This window comes from Lissotriton vulgaris, chromosome 11 (genome assembly GCF_964263255.1).
Source record: "Lissotriton vulgaris chromosome 11, aLisVul1.2, whole genome shotgun sequence".
In the NCBI taxonomy this organism is placed as follows: Eukaryota; Metazoa; Chordata; class Amphibia; order Caudata; family Salamandridae; genus Lissotriton; species Lissotriton vulgaris.
This window is the reverse complement of record NC_141699.1, coordinates 105,476,253-105,491,680: the sequence shown is the minus strand read 5'-3', so window position 1 is coordinate 105,491,680 and position 15,428 is coordinate 105,476,253. Positions and strand designations below refer to the sequence as shown.

At 51.1% G+C, this 15,428-nt stretch overlaps 1 protein-coding gene across 1 annotated transcript in view; it reads left to right on the top strand.

Moving 5' to 3' along the window:
- Nucleotides 1-15,428, top strand: part of BCR (BCR activator of RhoGEF and GTPase) — a 364,718-nt gene that overhangs the window by 197,389 nt on the left and 151,901 nt on the right. The window contains exons 3-4 of the mRNA XM_086942801.1: nucleotides 9,195-9,299; nucleotides 9,935-10,120. Of these exons, the coding sequence (XP_086798927.1) occupies nucleotides 9,195-9,299; nucleotides 9,935-10,120 (291 nt within the window). The remainder of the gene's footprint in view (nucleotides 1-9,194; nucleotides 9,300-9,934; nucleotides 10,121-15,428) is intronic.

The following is a 15,428-nucleotide window of genomic DNA, read 5'->3' as shown; positions in this document are numbered from 1 at the left end:
TCACAGTCACCTCACAGCACTGTGCATCATGCATGACTCATGACTTCTAAGTTTTCAGGTTGCCTATGTGCAGGGGCATAGTATCCCTCAACCACCGCACACCCCTTGCTTTCAGAACTATAGCAAGGGTGAAGTTCTTGATGGGCCTCTTCAGCTCATAATGTGAAAAGGTGGGTTAGTAAATAAGTGAAGGAATGGGTGAATGGCTGGATGGATTAGTGAAAGGATGAATGAAAGGGTGAATGGATAGATAATGAAAAAGGATGACTTGATGAGAGAAAAGGTAAATAGATGGCTGTATGGGTGGAAGGGTAGATGGGTGAGTGAATGGGTGGATGGATGAGTGAAAGTATGAATGGATTGATGAATGAGTGAAAGAGTGGATGTAAGGATTGATGAGTGAGTGAAAGGGGTAGACAGACAAAAGGATGGATAGATGAGTGAAGAAGTGAAAGGGTGGATGGATGAGAGAACGGATGGATAGATGGATGAATGAAAGGATGGATGAGTAATAGAGTCAATGAATCGATTGATGAATGGATAAGTAGATGGGTGGGTGGAAGGATGGATGGATAAGAGAAAGGGTGATGGAGAGAGAAAGAGAGGATGAATGACTAAAAGGGGGAATGGGTGGAAGGACAACTGACTGGGTGGATGATTGAGTAAGTGAAAGAATGGCTGGATGGGTGAAAGGGTAAATGGCTGGATGGATGAGTGAATAGATGGATGGGTGGAAGAGTGGATGGATGAGTGTAAGGATGGATGGGGTGAAAGGGTAGATGGATTAATACTGAACGGATGACTGAAAGTGTGGATGGAGGGATGGATGAGTGAAATGATGGGTGAAAGGATACATGGTGGATAGGTTTGCAAATGGTTGAATATGTTTGGATATAGATGGGCACACAGATGGAAGGACAGAATGAATGGTGAAAAACTGAATGATAGATTAAAGAATTACACCTTGTTGCACCCATTATATTAAGTAACATATACTTTCACATTTATGTGATTCATTGTCTCTATATAATGTGTGTGTCTGAGATGTATTGCACTCCAACACCCTGCCCTACATACTTGGGATGAGTGACACTATAAAAGAAATTAAATACACATGAGAGACAGTCTATGTGAAGACGAGGGGCACCATTGGAGGGTGGTGGCAAGGCCAGACTGGCCGGATCGGGGATCATGTGTTTCACTTGGAGACTCGAGAGGGGGCGGTTTAGTTACTGGGGGCTGGCACTGCAAAGTTCATTGTATATCCAGTAGTTTTCAATCATCAGCAAAAGCACCCTCACTTATATTCAGGTGTGGTTCACCATTGTCTGGTGACTAATTTACCTACTGGAGCGAGATGCGAGTTTTGAATCGTCTAAGGTAGCAAGCTGGAGGCATACTGAAAAACTGTGAAGTGCACGATTGACTCAACCTAATGTAAATTTATTTTTACTTGTACTTAAGTGGTTGTCTATTTACTTTCTTATATACTATTGCGCGACCTCCTCTGATGTGTTTGTAAAACTTACCTTTTGTCCCGAAGTTTTGTCCTGAATTTTGACCTCCTGTCCTGAATTTTAGTCCTGAATTTTGACCCTTTGTCCTGAATTTCTGATAGATACATCTGCCGTGTGGATTCCTCACCTTGTGAATATCCCCTTGCGCCAGCAACATTCGGAAATTCTTTTCGTAGCCTCGCGCCGACGTGGACTTGGACGTCATAGAGACACGGCATCGCACACGACTCCGCTGACGTCACCGACACCTATAATAGGCCCACGCCGGCGTGATGACATCAGTTCCCTTTTTTCCGCGTCGTCGACACTAACGGTTTCGGGAATCACAGTAGCCTACTGGTACTTTGTTGCCTTTTAGTTACCATTTTCTGCTTCTTTGTTTCTTGTAACTTCAGTGATGTCGACAAAGAAGACTGGCTTCAAGCCCTGCAGGGTGTGCGGGAAGATGATGTCCATAACTGATTCGCACGAGGACTGTATCTGGTGTTTGAGCTCCGATCACGATATGTATGGGTGTTCCTCTTGTCGGAAGATGAACCCGAAGGCCCTGAGGGAGAGAGAGACCAAGCTCCTGGTAGCGAAGCTGAAGGCTGGTAAAGGAAAATCTTCGAGGTCTTGTTCTCGAAGGGCGAGGGCGAGGTCGAAGTCAAGATCCGGATCTCGAGAGGGGTCGTCTTCGAGGTCTGCATCAGACCATGCTTCGAAGTCGAAGAGGAAACATAAAAAGAGGAGGCATGAGTCCCGAAGTCGTTCCGTTAAGGAGTCGGAGTCGAGGTCGAGGTCTCCGAAGAAGGTGCGTTCTAACGTGGTTACGCTGGAAGTCTCGGAACCAGAAGGTGAGGCCTCGCCTTCGGAGTCGCGGGTGAAGTCCCCAACTCCGGCTTCGAATCCGTCTCCGGCGCCGTCTCCGGCCCAAGATGAAGAAGAGGTTCAGGTGGATGTGGATTCTGCGCCTGCCGAAGAGCCGAATCCAATCCCTCCTCAAGACCAGCCTGGGGGTTTACAGCCACCCTTTCCAACCCCAGGCCAGGCCCCATCGGCATTTCTGCACGCTATTTATGGCGTCTTCTCAAGGGCGTGATACCCCTCTGGCGCACCTTTGGGTCCCATGGGTCCTCTGGCTTTCAATCTAGGAGTCCCTCACTCCTATCCTCCTGCTCCATTTATGCCTTATATGCCGGCTCCGGCGTCGCATTGGCAGTTTCCGGCTCCGCCGAAGTCGTCGACGCCGCTTCCGGCGTCGCCCGCGCTCGAGCGGCCTCAAGAGCATCCTGCTGAGCCTTCGGATTCGTTGCCGACGTCGTTCCCGACTCCGTCGGAGCCGTTGGTGGATCCGGCTGCGAAGCGTGTGAAGGAGAGGTACAGAAGGGAGGCACAGCGCCTTTATGAGGAAAGGATGTATATGGAGTCACATCCAGATTTGGAGGAAGGTGAATTGGATAAGGACTGTTTTGAGGATCTGGCTGACGCTGGTAGCCTGGATTTCTCTCCGGAGTGGGAGTTGCCTTCAGGCTCTGGTACACCTTCTAAGGATGTCCAGCATTATCATGTGGTGATGAGGAAGGCTGCAGAACTTTTGCAATTGACTTTGCCTACGGTGGACTTTAAGTCCAATCTTCTCACTGAGGTTTTGCATTCACCAAGTTCTGTGGTAGAACCGTTATTTCCGTTTAATGACGCCTTAACGGAGCCCATTTTGGAGGTGTGGAAGAAACCACTGTCAGCTCCTGCGGTGTCTAAGAGTGTGGCTAGAAGGTACAGGGTTGCACCTGAAGACCCTGCTTTTTTGACGTCTCATCCATCACCAGAGAGTCTAGTCATTCAAGCAGCCTGCTCCAAAGAGAATGTGAGTGCCTTTCCCCAGGTGCCCTGTGAAAAAGAGGCAAAGAAGCAGGATCAGGTTGCTAAAAAGACCTTCTCTTCTGCGAGCATGGCGTTGAAGTAGACTAATGCCACTTGTCTGATGGGGAGGTATGTGCATGCCCTTATGGATTCTTTGCAAATTCTAGCTCCTAAGATTCCTGAAGCCAGCAGGAAGGATTTTGAGGAGGTTATTTCGGATGCACAGGCGGCGGCTCGCCAAGAAATACAGTGTGGTCTGGACACTGCGGACTCGGTGGCACGTATCATGGGCACTGCTGTCGCCACTAGGAGGTCGGCTTGGCTGAAATCCTCCGACTTTTCAGCGGATGTTCAGGCGACTTTGCTGGATCTTCCTTTTGATGGATCTGGTCTCTTTGGGAAGAAGGCTGATACGGCCCTAGAGAGATTTAAGGACAGTAGGGCGACTGCAAAATCTTTGGGTCTCCAGGTCAGAGGCTCTTCGTTCAACAGGAGATTCAGGGGTTTTGGTCGCTCTTCCTTTCGGAATTACCGACAAGGTCGGCAACAGCAGCAGCAACAGCAGCATCAGCAAAATTCAATGTACAGGTCGTACAGGGGAAAGCAAAGAGCACGTCCACGTGGACGTCCAGTCTCTTCCACCTCCACTTCCTCCAACCCTCCAGCCTCAGAAAAGCAGTCCTAGATCCGCCATTCAGGATCATGTGGGTCCGGTGGGGGGTCGGCTTACCCATTTTCTACAGGATTGGGAATCGGTTACATCAGATCTTTGGGTTCTCAATCTTGTAGAAAATGGGTATGCTCTTCCCTTTCGGGAATTCCCTCCCGTTTACCCTCCTTGCCAAGGTTATTGCACAGAGGAACATCTGTTGCTTCTGCAGGAGGAAGTGCTGACGTTGAGAAAAGGTGCGATAGAGGTGGTCCCAGAGCAGGAAAGGGGTCAGGGGTGCTACTCCCGGGATTTTCTGATTCCCAAGAAGGATGGCAGGCTTCGCCCAATTCTGGATCTCAGGGTCTTGAATCTCTATCTGAAACAAGGGAAATTCAGGATGCTCACCCTTGCTCAGGTTCTTCAAGCGCTGCTAGAAGAAGACTGGGTGGTGTCGCTCGACTTACGGGATGCGTAATTTCACATCCCAATCCTGAAGTCGCACAGGAAGTATCTCCGTTTTACGGTGGGTTCGCAACACTATCAGTTTGCGGTCCTTCCCTTTGGACTTACTACTGCGCCACGAGTCTTCACAAAGGTGATGGCGGTGGTGGCTGCGCATCTTAGAAGGTCGGGGATTCCGGTTTTCCCCTATTTGGACGACTGGCTGATCAAAGCGGAGTCGCCAGAGAAAGTGCTCCATCATCTGCAGGAGACAACCCAGTTGTTGTACAGGTTGGGTTTTTGATAAATGTACCCAACTCTCACCTGGTGCCCTCCCAGCGCAACCTGTTCATAGGTGCTGTACTGGACACGGCTGTATGTCGCGCATTCCCTCCTCCTCAAAGGATTTGCGACATACAGGAGATGATGCCTTTATTTTACAATGGAGTGGTCGTTCCAGTCCTGAAGGTCCTTCGTCTGCTCGATCTGATGGCTTCCTGCATTCTGTCGGTCAACCATGCACGCTGGCACATGAGGGCGCTCCAGTGGTGCCTCAGCAGAAAGTGGTATCAACACAACAGAGATCTCAGGGAGTCAGTGAGGATCTCCAGAGAAGCTGCGGCGGATCTGTCTTGGTGGGGCGTTGAAGGCAACCTTTCTCAGTGGAAGCCTTTTCATCTGCCTCCTCCGGTGGCCACAGTGATAACGCATCCACTCTAGGGTGGGGTGCTCATCTGGGGGATCTGGAGGTCAAGGTTCTTTGGTCTCCAGAGGAAAGGTTGCTTCATATCAACCTTTTAGAATTGCCGGAGATACGTTTGGCGCTCAAGGCCTGCCTCCCTTCCCTTCGCGGTCGGTCGATCCAGGTCCTGACGGAGAACACAACCACGATGTGGTACATCAACAAGCAGGGAGGGGTGGGGTCGCAGTGTCTCTGCAGAGAGGCTCTGCGTCTCTGGTCCTGGGTTCAGGAGCATCAGATTTGTCTGATGGCAAATCATCTGCCCGGAGTTCTGAACGTTTGTGCGGACACTCTGTCGGCAGTTCTCGGCCGACCACGAGTGGAGCCTCCATCCGGGGGTAGTTCACGACATCTTTCAGCTGTGGGGAACTCCTCGGGTGGACCTGTTTGCCACTCGCGAGAATGCTCACTGCCCATCATTCTGCAGTCTCCAGTATCCGATGCAAGGAGCCTTGGGGGACGCGTTTCATTTGAGTTAGGGAAGACAACTCCTTTACGCGTTTCCTCCCATACCTTTGATTCCTCAGGTTCTGAGGAAGATTCGCCAAGACCGGGCCCAAGTCATTTTGGTCGCCCCAGATTGGCCAAGAAGGGTGTGGTACACAGATCTTCTCCACCTCTCCTCTCACCCGCCGCTCCGTCTCCCTTTCAGGGCAGACCTCCTCTCTCAGATGGAGGGGCAGGTTCTACACCCCCACCTCCAGACATTACACCTTCATGCCTGGAGATTGAACGGGGCAACCTGAATTCTTTTTCACTCCCGCCTGAAGTGGTTGATGTCATCTTGTCAGCCAGGCGTGACTCCACTAGGACCATTTATTCGTACAGATGGTCAAAGTTTGTCACTTGGTGTGGGGTGAAGTCTATTGAGCCCATTTGTCTGATGTTCTCCAGTTCGCTCGCTCTCTGGCGCGGCAAGGGCTTGCTGTTGCCTCAGTTAAGGGTTATCTTTCTGCGCTGTTGGCATTTCTATGCTTGCCTGACCAGCCATCTCTTTTTAAGTCTCCTGTTGTTTTAAGGTTTTTGAAGGGCCTCACAAATAAGTTCCCTCCTACTCCTTTTATTGTGCCTCAGTGGGACTTGAATCTTGTCTTGACCTTTCTGATGAGTGCTCCCTTTGAGCCTCTTCACAAATGTCCTATGAGGCTTTTGACTCTTAAGACAGTCTTCCTCGTTGCAATAACCTCAGCAAGGAGGGTGAGTGAGCTTCAAGCTCTTAGTTCCAAGCCCCCATTCCTGACCATTCATGCTGATCGATTGGTTCTTAGGACCAGGGCTGCTTTTCTCCCTAAGGTGGTGACTCCTTTCCACCTTGGGCAATCCATTACCCTCCCTTCCTTTTATCCTCCCCTGCACCCTTCCAAGGAGGAGGAGAGATTACACCGTCTGGACCCCAAGAGGGCGGTGTCCTTTTACCTGGACAGATCTAAAGACTGTCGTTTGGATGACCAGCTCTTCGTTGGGTTTGCTGGCTGCAAGAAAGGAAGAGCGGTCCATAAGAGAACTTTGTCAAGATGGATCGTCCTCTTTATTAAGATCTGCTACTCTATGGCCGGTAAGGAACCACCAGAGGGTATAAGGGCTCATTCTACAAGAGCTAAATCTTCATCCTCCGCATTAGCTAGAGGTGTTCCAGTAGAGGATATTTGTAGGGCGGCAACTTGGTCTTCCCTCCACACTTTCGCGAAGCATTACTGCTTGGATTCCGAAGTGAGGAGGGCTGGTCACTTTGCGCGCTCTGTCCGCCATGATTTCCTGGTTTAGAAGAGTGGACTCCCTCCTCCGGGAGTGGGGACTGCTGTGGGACTCTATTCACAAGATGAGGAATCCACACAGCAGATGTATCTATCAGAAGAACAAGTTACTTACCTTCTGTAACGCTTTTTCTGGTAGATACAATATCTGCCTGTGGATTCCTCTCTGACCCACCCGCCTCCAGTCCACTCTTCTATACCAGTATATCTGTATTGTTTCACGTTGATATTGTGTTTATTTTGTGGTCATGAAAATTTGATATTTCGAATGTTTGCTTTCATTAGCTTCACACTGTGTGTGTTATTTGGGCTATCGTGTACTGTGTATACTTTGTACTTTACTGCTGTCATTGGTCCGTCTGTGTGCGTCGAAGGCATGGAAAAAAGGGCGGAACTGATGTCATCACGCCGGCGTGGGCCTATTATAGGCGTCGGTGACGTCAGCGGAGTCGCGTGCGATGCCGTGTCTCTATGACGTCCAAGTCCACGTCGGCGCGAGGCTACGAAAAGAATTTCCGAATGTTGCTGGCGCAAGGGGATATTCACAAGGTGAGGAATCCACAGGCTGATATTGTATCTACCAGAAAAAGCGTTACCGAAGGTAAGTAACTTTTTCTTTTACACTCACCGTCCTGAATTTGCACCTTTGCCAGTTGGTCACCCTAGTAGGACAGGGCACAGCAGCAGTGCCTCTCTTGTGTCCTAGGCTTGGATGATGAGAGTGGGGCTCAAGTGAAACACACAGGATCCTGGCCTTCATCCGCCGTCTCTTAATTGGGCTAAATCGCTTCATTTCACTCCACAGAGAGTAAAAAGGATCTTGGTTTGGAGAGCTGGTTCTTCTCCTGTTCTGGGGGGCACTGACGGGAAGCCAGGTGGGGTGAAAAGGTTTTTAAAAAGCATAGATTGTCTGTCCATGATTGTCACATAATTGTCAATATTTCCACAAAGGAGAGAGGGTGCAGGCACCAAACGTTCACAGGAGTGCTTACATTGGGAGAGACAGGGCTGACACCTCAAGTGGGGGTACTTTCCCCACACAGCATTCAGATCCACCACAATGTGAAGGTCCTGCCAAAACTCAGATACGCTGAGCAGAGGCGAGCTCCCTCTAGACTGATCTACCATCAGATCGGACAAGTGATCATACTGGTGTAGGTAGGGTTTTGTTTTCAGACAGGGTTCTGGGCTGGATGTAAATTGAATCCAGAAAACAGACAAGAGTGACACTGGTACAGCCCAATCCTGGCCCAATAAAACGGAAGCTGGAATGGTCTGAGCTATGTGCAAAGAATGCCTTTAATGTTCGCTGTTTGTACTTGCAAACCTTTGTGTGCACACCACACATACCCAGTTTCACAACACATTCACATGTGAGGGCCCAGGTATTGGAAGACTACAGAGATATACAGAGATAGTCAATAAACACTTATGTATGAATTTGTAGAGCGCACGTTCACCCCAGGGTTTCTTGGCGCTGTGTGCCGCTGGGGAACCCGTCCTGGCTCTCCCTGTGAGATGGTCCCTATTGGGCATCCCCAAGGTGAAGCCAGGCATCCCCGGCAGCGAGGGGGCTGTTGTGGAGATTAAGCAAGCTTTTGCCCAGAGTTGCAGCGTGGGACCCATGGTTAGAGAGGCACCGAGGCGAGATTTATCGAGCCCGCTGACATTGGTTCCGTACCCTGCCGCGTCGGGAATCGATCCCTGGTCCCGGCCCCACCTCTGCTTCTCGGTCTGCCGCCTCTAACCGGTGAGCCACACTTCTCCACTTACCTAGGGTACTGGTAAAAAAGGCTTGTGTTCCTGCCTGTCAGTCAGCTGACATCAGATGTCAGTCTCCCCTAGCTTGGTGATGGAGCTGTAGTCCTGTTGTTTTAGGGTGGGGTGCACTTGGTTGTATCCCCCAGTTGAAGTGTGTCTTAGCAGGTTGTCGGGGGAATATATACAATAGTTTTGGATTCTTTGCTAATAGATTTGAGGCATAAATAACTTATAACGCTGACAATGGGATATGTATTGAGCGTATAGCTCAGAGTGCCTTTTGTTTGGTGGTCTATGCCAAAACATATTACAATTAGATTGTCTCTGAGTTGTTTCAGAAATCATTCTAAGCTCCTTTGACCAAGGTGTATTTTCTTGATCTCGTTCTACTGTAAAATCTGACTATAAATTAATTCTTGTTGGTCTTAACTCCCCTAATCCTCAAAGACTTGCTTTGAAAGCCCAACTCTTCTCCTTCTCTTTAGAGTGAACCAGATTTGGAGAAAGGCTTGGAAATGAGGAAGTGGGTATTGTCTGCAATTCTGTCCAGCGAGGAAACCTACCTGAGCCATCTTGAAGCACTGTTGCTGGTGAGTACAGCGTCTGCCTTAAACTGCTCCTGGGGGCTGATGGAGCGGGGAGGTGTTTGGTCTGCTTGGAAGTTTGGCTGTTGCTTTCGATGACTGGTCGTAAAGATGCAGCTGTGTGGGGGCTGTAGCTGTTATCCATAGGTTTTTTATGCTTTTGCCCAGAGCTGTGACTGAGGGGGCAGTGACTGCTAGTCAGGGACATTGCTTCCTCCATGACTAACAACTTCTACAGCGGAGTAGGGCTGTCTGTAGTTAAAGACTGTCTGTGCGGCTGTTGAGGAATTTGTTTAGCTGCCAGGAACTGATGACCTCCCAGTGTGCAGCTTCTGAGGGCTGTCTCTGTGGCAGCAAGGATGAGTCTATGTGGTTGCTAAAGGCTTTGTATGGATCTGGCTGTGGCGGTTGCTGTGAAGGGTTAAAGAGAGGGAGATCACACACTGAAAGATCCAAGTTAGTTGAAGCAGACACTTATGAGTGAGTGGGTGTCCGCTTGGGGGCAGGAGTGCTTCATTGCAATGGGGGGAAGGCGCGTATCTATGGATGTTTTGGTGTGCAAAGACACTGGCTGGTGACAGTCATCTAACATGGTCTTCTGTCCCTCTCTTTTTCGGTGTTCCTCTGGCCACAAATCTCAGCCCATGAAGCCGCTGAAGGCTGCCGCCACCACCTCCCAGCCGGTGCTGACCATCCAGCAGATAGAGACCATCTTCTTCAAAGTGCCTGAGCTCTACGAGATTCACAAGGACTTCTACGACCGCCTCTTCCCACGCGTCCAGCAGTGGAGCCATCAGCAGAGGGTGGGCGACCTCTTCCAGAAGCTGGTGAGTGGTTTCATCCTCACAGGGGTGGTAAGCTGGTACTGTTCAGATCAGCCTAAAGGTTACGCCAGCTGTGAATGTGCATTGTACTCCCATCAATTTATTGCGGAGATAAGGGTGTAGGTGGGCACCAGGTAAGTCATAACATTATCGTCTGCCAGCGCTGGGAATGGACCAGCGGGTCGTCGTGAGTCTTAGGACATCACCCAATCCACTATACTGTCTGCACAGGGCTGGAGATAGCAGGTCTCCACCCACTTTCTGACCTCTGTAGGGACACATGTCTTTCCATGGCATGGGTGAGCTGTGCCTGGTTTGATTTTTAGGTCTCGCCTAGGCAGCACTTGCGCTGTCTCTTCAAGACATGCGGTATTCCGGATATGTGGATAAAGCTCTGCCTACTTCCCGCCCATCTTTGTTATTGGCTCCTGCCCTTGCCCTTTCGGAATGGTGGCTTTTCATTGGCCATTAGGCTTTTTAGTCCCTCCTTAGTACCGCCTTGTCTCTTCTTGTAACCTCCCATGAAGGTAGCCCCTGTTACATGTGTTGTTACGCCCTAGGTTTTAATTATAGCCTCAATGCACTATTTTCTTAAAGGCCTTCAGACAAGACACTCACTTGGTCATGAACTAAGTTGGCAGTGGTTACTTTACTCGCTAGCATATCTCACATTCATAATAGACCTTCTATAAATTTCCCTTCATCAGCTCCACATAGAGTACAACCTAATCCGGAATTAATATAATAATTATTTTGTCACATTTCAAAGCAACTAATTGTATATATGGACATAGCTGTTTGAATGTACTCATGGTACTATCTTGCATGCAGTGCATCATGGGTAGGGTGGATTTACCATATCTTCTGTATGGTGTAGTACCATATGTGACCAAAAGTTTATGATGTTCACTAGGGACCTCTAGGAGCAGATTGCAGTACTGATTCTAGACATGCAGTGCTAGTGCCTTGCTCACGAGGGACCTCTAAGAGCAGCTTGCGGTACTGCAACTAGACATGCAGTGCTGGTGCCTTGCTCACCAGGGACCTCTAGGAGCAGCTTGCGGTACTGCACCGAGACATGCTGTGCTGGTGCCTTTCTCACTAGGGAGCTCTAGGAGCAGCTTGCAGAACTGTGCTGAGACATACAATGCTGGTTCCTGGCTCACTACGCAACCCTTTGCAATGTACTAGGTCTCGCATTACTGAATGTATGAGCTATTGGCGTTGCATTATTATTTGCAACGCCATTAACTCAAACTATCAGTAATGCGAGACCTATTGCATTTGCCTTATGTGTTTCACTCAGTGGACTTTGAGCCTAAAGACTTTTCTTCCGAATGTTTACCTCCCCTCGACTGCTCAACTTTACTAAAGCTATAGAGTGAAATTCGTCAAGAGAGTGCCTTGGTTATTGATCAGGAGTTAAGCAATACCTGTGCCGTGGGACAGTAGTGGGAAACAACCGTACCTACCACGAATACTTCACAGTAAATGCTTATTGCCCCAGGACGGAAACAGAAGATATGGCACCCCTCAACCTGTCTCATTCTGACTGCACAGAAGAGACTCATGGTTCTTACGTGCATTACACCATCACACAATCAATCTGCCCATACAGGTAGGCCTTACATAGTTTGTGGTTTAAGAGAAAAACAATTATGAGAAAACGAGAAAACAAAAAACGGTGGGTGGGCATAACAAGGAGTCCTCGCCCCCTCAAAAAGTTAATTTAAAAACATTTTTTAAAGGAAGGGAGAGAGGTAGGAGAAAATAGTAGTAGTAAAAGGGGGTGGAGAAAACTGCTCCCCTCTGTCTAAGGTTGTCACCTGGCCGATTTATTCCGGCATTTTAATCTGGGGTGAAAATTAACGAAACTGTGCGAGCAGCAGTAAGGGTGCAGATAGGGAAAGGAATCACGTGACCTTTAAAAATAACTTACAAAAGTCAATCTTGAAAAAAAACATTCTTTCAGTTAATCTGTTTCTAGCAGATGGTAATTGCCACGTAGCGTGGAAAATTCGAACAAGTCGTGTAGGTGACAGGGTTTCTCCCAACTGGTACTCTAAAGATTTGCTTTTCTCAGCGACCTTATACAACTTCTTATGACATCACATAATCAAATGTTCGAACTGCATAACGAAGGACGCCATTTGTTCTTCCGCGTTATGACGTCCCACGATCGAACATTCTACCTGCACCCAAAGTGACAGTGGTTCTCCGATACTGATGACGTAACATATCAAACATTGTGCCTGCACAGGGAGCGGAACACCCGGTTCTCGCATTCATAGGTCCTCTCACATTCCAGTATTTTACCTGCTTTGGGAAGGGGACAGCAAGTTTGCGTGTGCTCTGATGTCACACAATCAAACATTCTCAGTGAATAGTGAAAGAGGGTGAGAAAATCCTTTAATTTGTTTTAGACCGATTTACTTTTTTATATGCTGGGAAATTAACATTAAACTATGAGAAGATCAAATTGAGATGAATTGTGAGTTTGTCACAAGGATATGAGTGAGCTAAAAACGCAGGGTAAGACACGCATAGTAGAACTGGAACAGCACAACATTCGCAGCATTGCAAGTCAGTGCCCTGACCCTTACAGAAGGTGACGAATGGCCAACAGAAAGAGTTCGCTCCAAAATACTCAAGGACAGGTTATTGTGTGCCAGTAAGTGAAGCTGCTGACTCCCAGGACCCCAGTCCAGGACCCCCTCCCTTATCGATGCTGGTAGACTCGAAGCACCAAGACAGAAGCGCTTTGCACTGGATGTGTTTACATAAGGGAAAGAACACAGGCCTGGGGAGGGTCCTCCCTCTCAGAGGCACAGAGACTCCATGCCACACAGGAGCCAGGGAAAGGAGCCCGCCTGGACCAAGATGGTGCTTGGGCAGCTCAGTCGCTGTGTTTTGTGGTGGTGCTGCGTTCTTCCAAAGTCACAGCAATCATACATCAGGAATCGAGAAAAGAGGCGTAATTGAAGATTCAGATTTGAGTTTATTGTACTCTTCGCTGATCTCTCTCCTTGTCTCCTGAAGTACAAAATAATCTGGATTTAGGTACATCGGAGGCAGGGGTGAGGAAAGAGGTGGTCAAAAGACAGAGAATCTGCTGGTGCAGACTGAGCGGAAGACCTAAGTTTAGACTGAGAATCTCCAGGCACACTGTGGGGCTGAGAATCTCCATGATGAGGATGAGAATCTGCAGGCACACCGTGGGCGCACCCGAGGCCGACGGGCGGCCAGCAACCGCAGCCTGAGGCCGACGGGGGGTCTGCAACCGCAGCCTGAGGCCGACGGGGGGTCTGCAACTGCAGCCTGAGGCCGACGGGGGGGGTCTGCAACCGCAGCCTGAGGCCAACAGGTGGTCTGCAAATGCAGCCTGAGGCAGATGGGCGGTCTGCAACTGCAGCCTGAGGCAGATGGGCGGTCTGCAACTGCAGCCTGAGGCCGACGGGCGGTCTTCAACTGCAGCCTGAGGCCGACGGGCGGTCTGCAACTGCAGCCTGAGGCCGACGGGCGGTCTGCAACTGCAGCCTGAGGCCGACGGGTGGTCTGCAACTGCAGATGAAGACCGAGATGGGACCCTGCGGATGAAGACCGAGATAAGACCCTGCGGATGAAGACCGAGATAAGACCCTGTGGATGAAGACCGAGATGGGACCCTGCAGATGAAGACCGAGATGGGACCCTGCGGATGAAGACCGAGATAAGACCCTGCAGATGAAGACCGAGATGGGACCCTGCAGATGAAGACCGAGATGGGACCCTGCGAATGAAGACCGAGATGGGACCCTGCGGATGAAGACCGAGATTTGACCCTGCGGATGAAGACCGAGATGGGACCCTACGGATGAAGACCGAGATGGGACCCTACGGATGAAGACCAAGATGGGACCCTGCGGATGAAGACCGAGATGGGACCCTGCGGATGAAGACGGAGATGGGACCCTGCGGATGAAGACCGAGATGGGACCCTGCGGATGAAGACCGAGATGGGACCCTGCGGATGAAGACCGAGATGGGACCCTGCGGATGAAGACCGAGATGGGACCCTGCGGATGAAGACCGAGATAAGACCCTGCAGATGAAGACCGAGATGGGACCCTGCAGATGAAGACCGAGATGGGACCCTGCGAATGAAGACCGAAGTACAAAATAATCTGGATTTAGGTACATCGGAGGCAGGGGTGAGGAAAGAGGTGGTCAAAAGACAGAGAATCTGCTGGTGCAGACTGAGCGGAAGACCTAAGTTTAGACTGAGAATCTCCAGGCACACTGTGGGGCTGAGAATCTCCATGATGAGGATGAGAATCTGCAGGCACACCGTGGGCGCACCCGAGGCCGACGGGCGGCCAGCGACCGCAGCCTGAGGCTGACGGGCGGTCTGCAACCGCAGCCTGAGGCCGACGGGCAGTCTGCAACCGCAGCCTGAGGCCGACGGGCAGTCTGCAACCGCAGCCTGAGGCCGACGGGGGGTCTGCAACCGCAGCCTGAGGCCGACGGGGGGTCTGCAACCGCATCCTGAGGCCGACGGGGGGGTCTGCAACCGCAGCTTGAGGCCGACGGGTGGTCTGCAAATGCAGCCTGAGGCCGACGGGCGGTCTGCAACTGCAGGCTGAGGCCGACGGGGGGGTCTGCAACCGCAGCCTGAGGCCGACGGGCGGCCAGCGACCGCAGCCTGAGGCCGACGGGCGGCCAGCGACCGCAGCCTGAGGCTGACGGGCGGTCTGCGACCGCAGCCTGAGGCCAACGGGCGGTCTGCGACCGCAGCCTGGGGCCGACTGGCGTCTACAACCGCAGCCTGGGGCCGACGGGCGGTGTGCAACCGCAGCCTGAGGCCGACGGGCGGTCTGCAAGCACAGCCTGAGGCCGACGGGCGGTCTGCAAGCGCAGCCTGAGGCCGACGGGGGGTCTGCAACCGCAGCCTGAGGCCAACGGGTGGTCTGCAACCGCAGCCTGAGGCCAACGGGTGGTCTGCAACCGCAGCCTGAGGCCAACGGGTGGTCTGCAACTGCAGCCTGAGGCCGACGGGCGGTCGGCAACTGCAGCCTGAGGCCGACGGGGGGGGTCTGCAACCGCAGCCTGAGGCCAACGGGTGGTCTGCAACTGCAGCCTGAGGCTGACGGGCGGTCTGCAACCGCAGCCTGAGGCCAACGGGCGGTCTGCAACTGCAGCCTGAGGCCAACGGGCGGTCTGCAACTGCAGCCTGAAGCCAACGGGCGGTCTGCAACTGCAGCCTGAGGCCGACGGGGGGGGTCTGCAACCGCAGCCTGAGGCCAACAGGTGGTCTGCAAATGCAGCCTGAGGC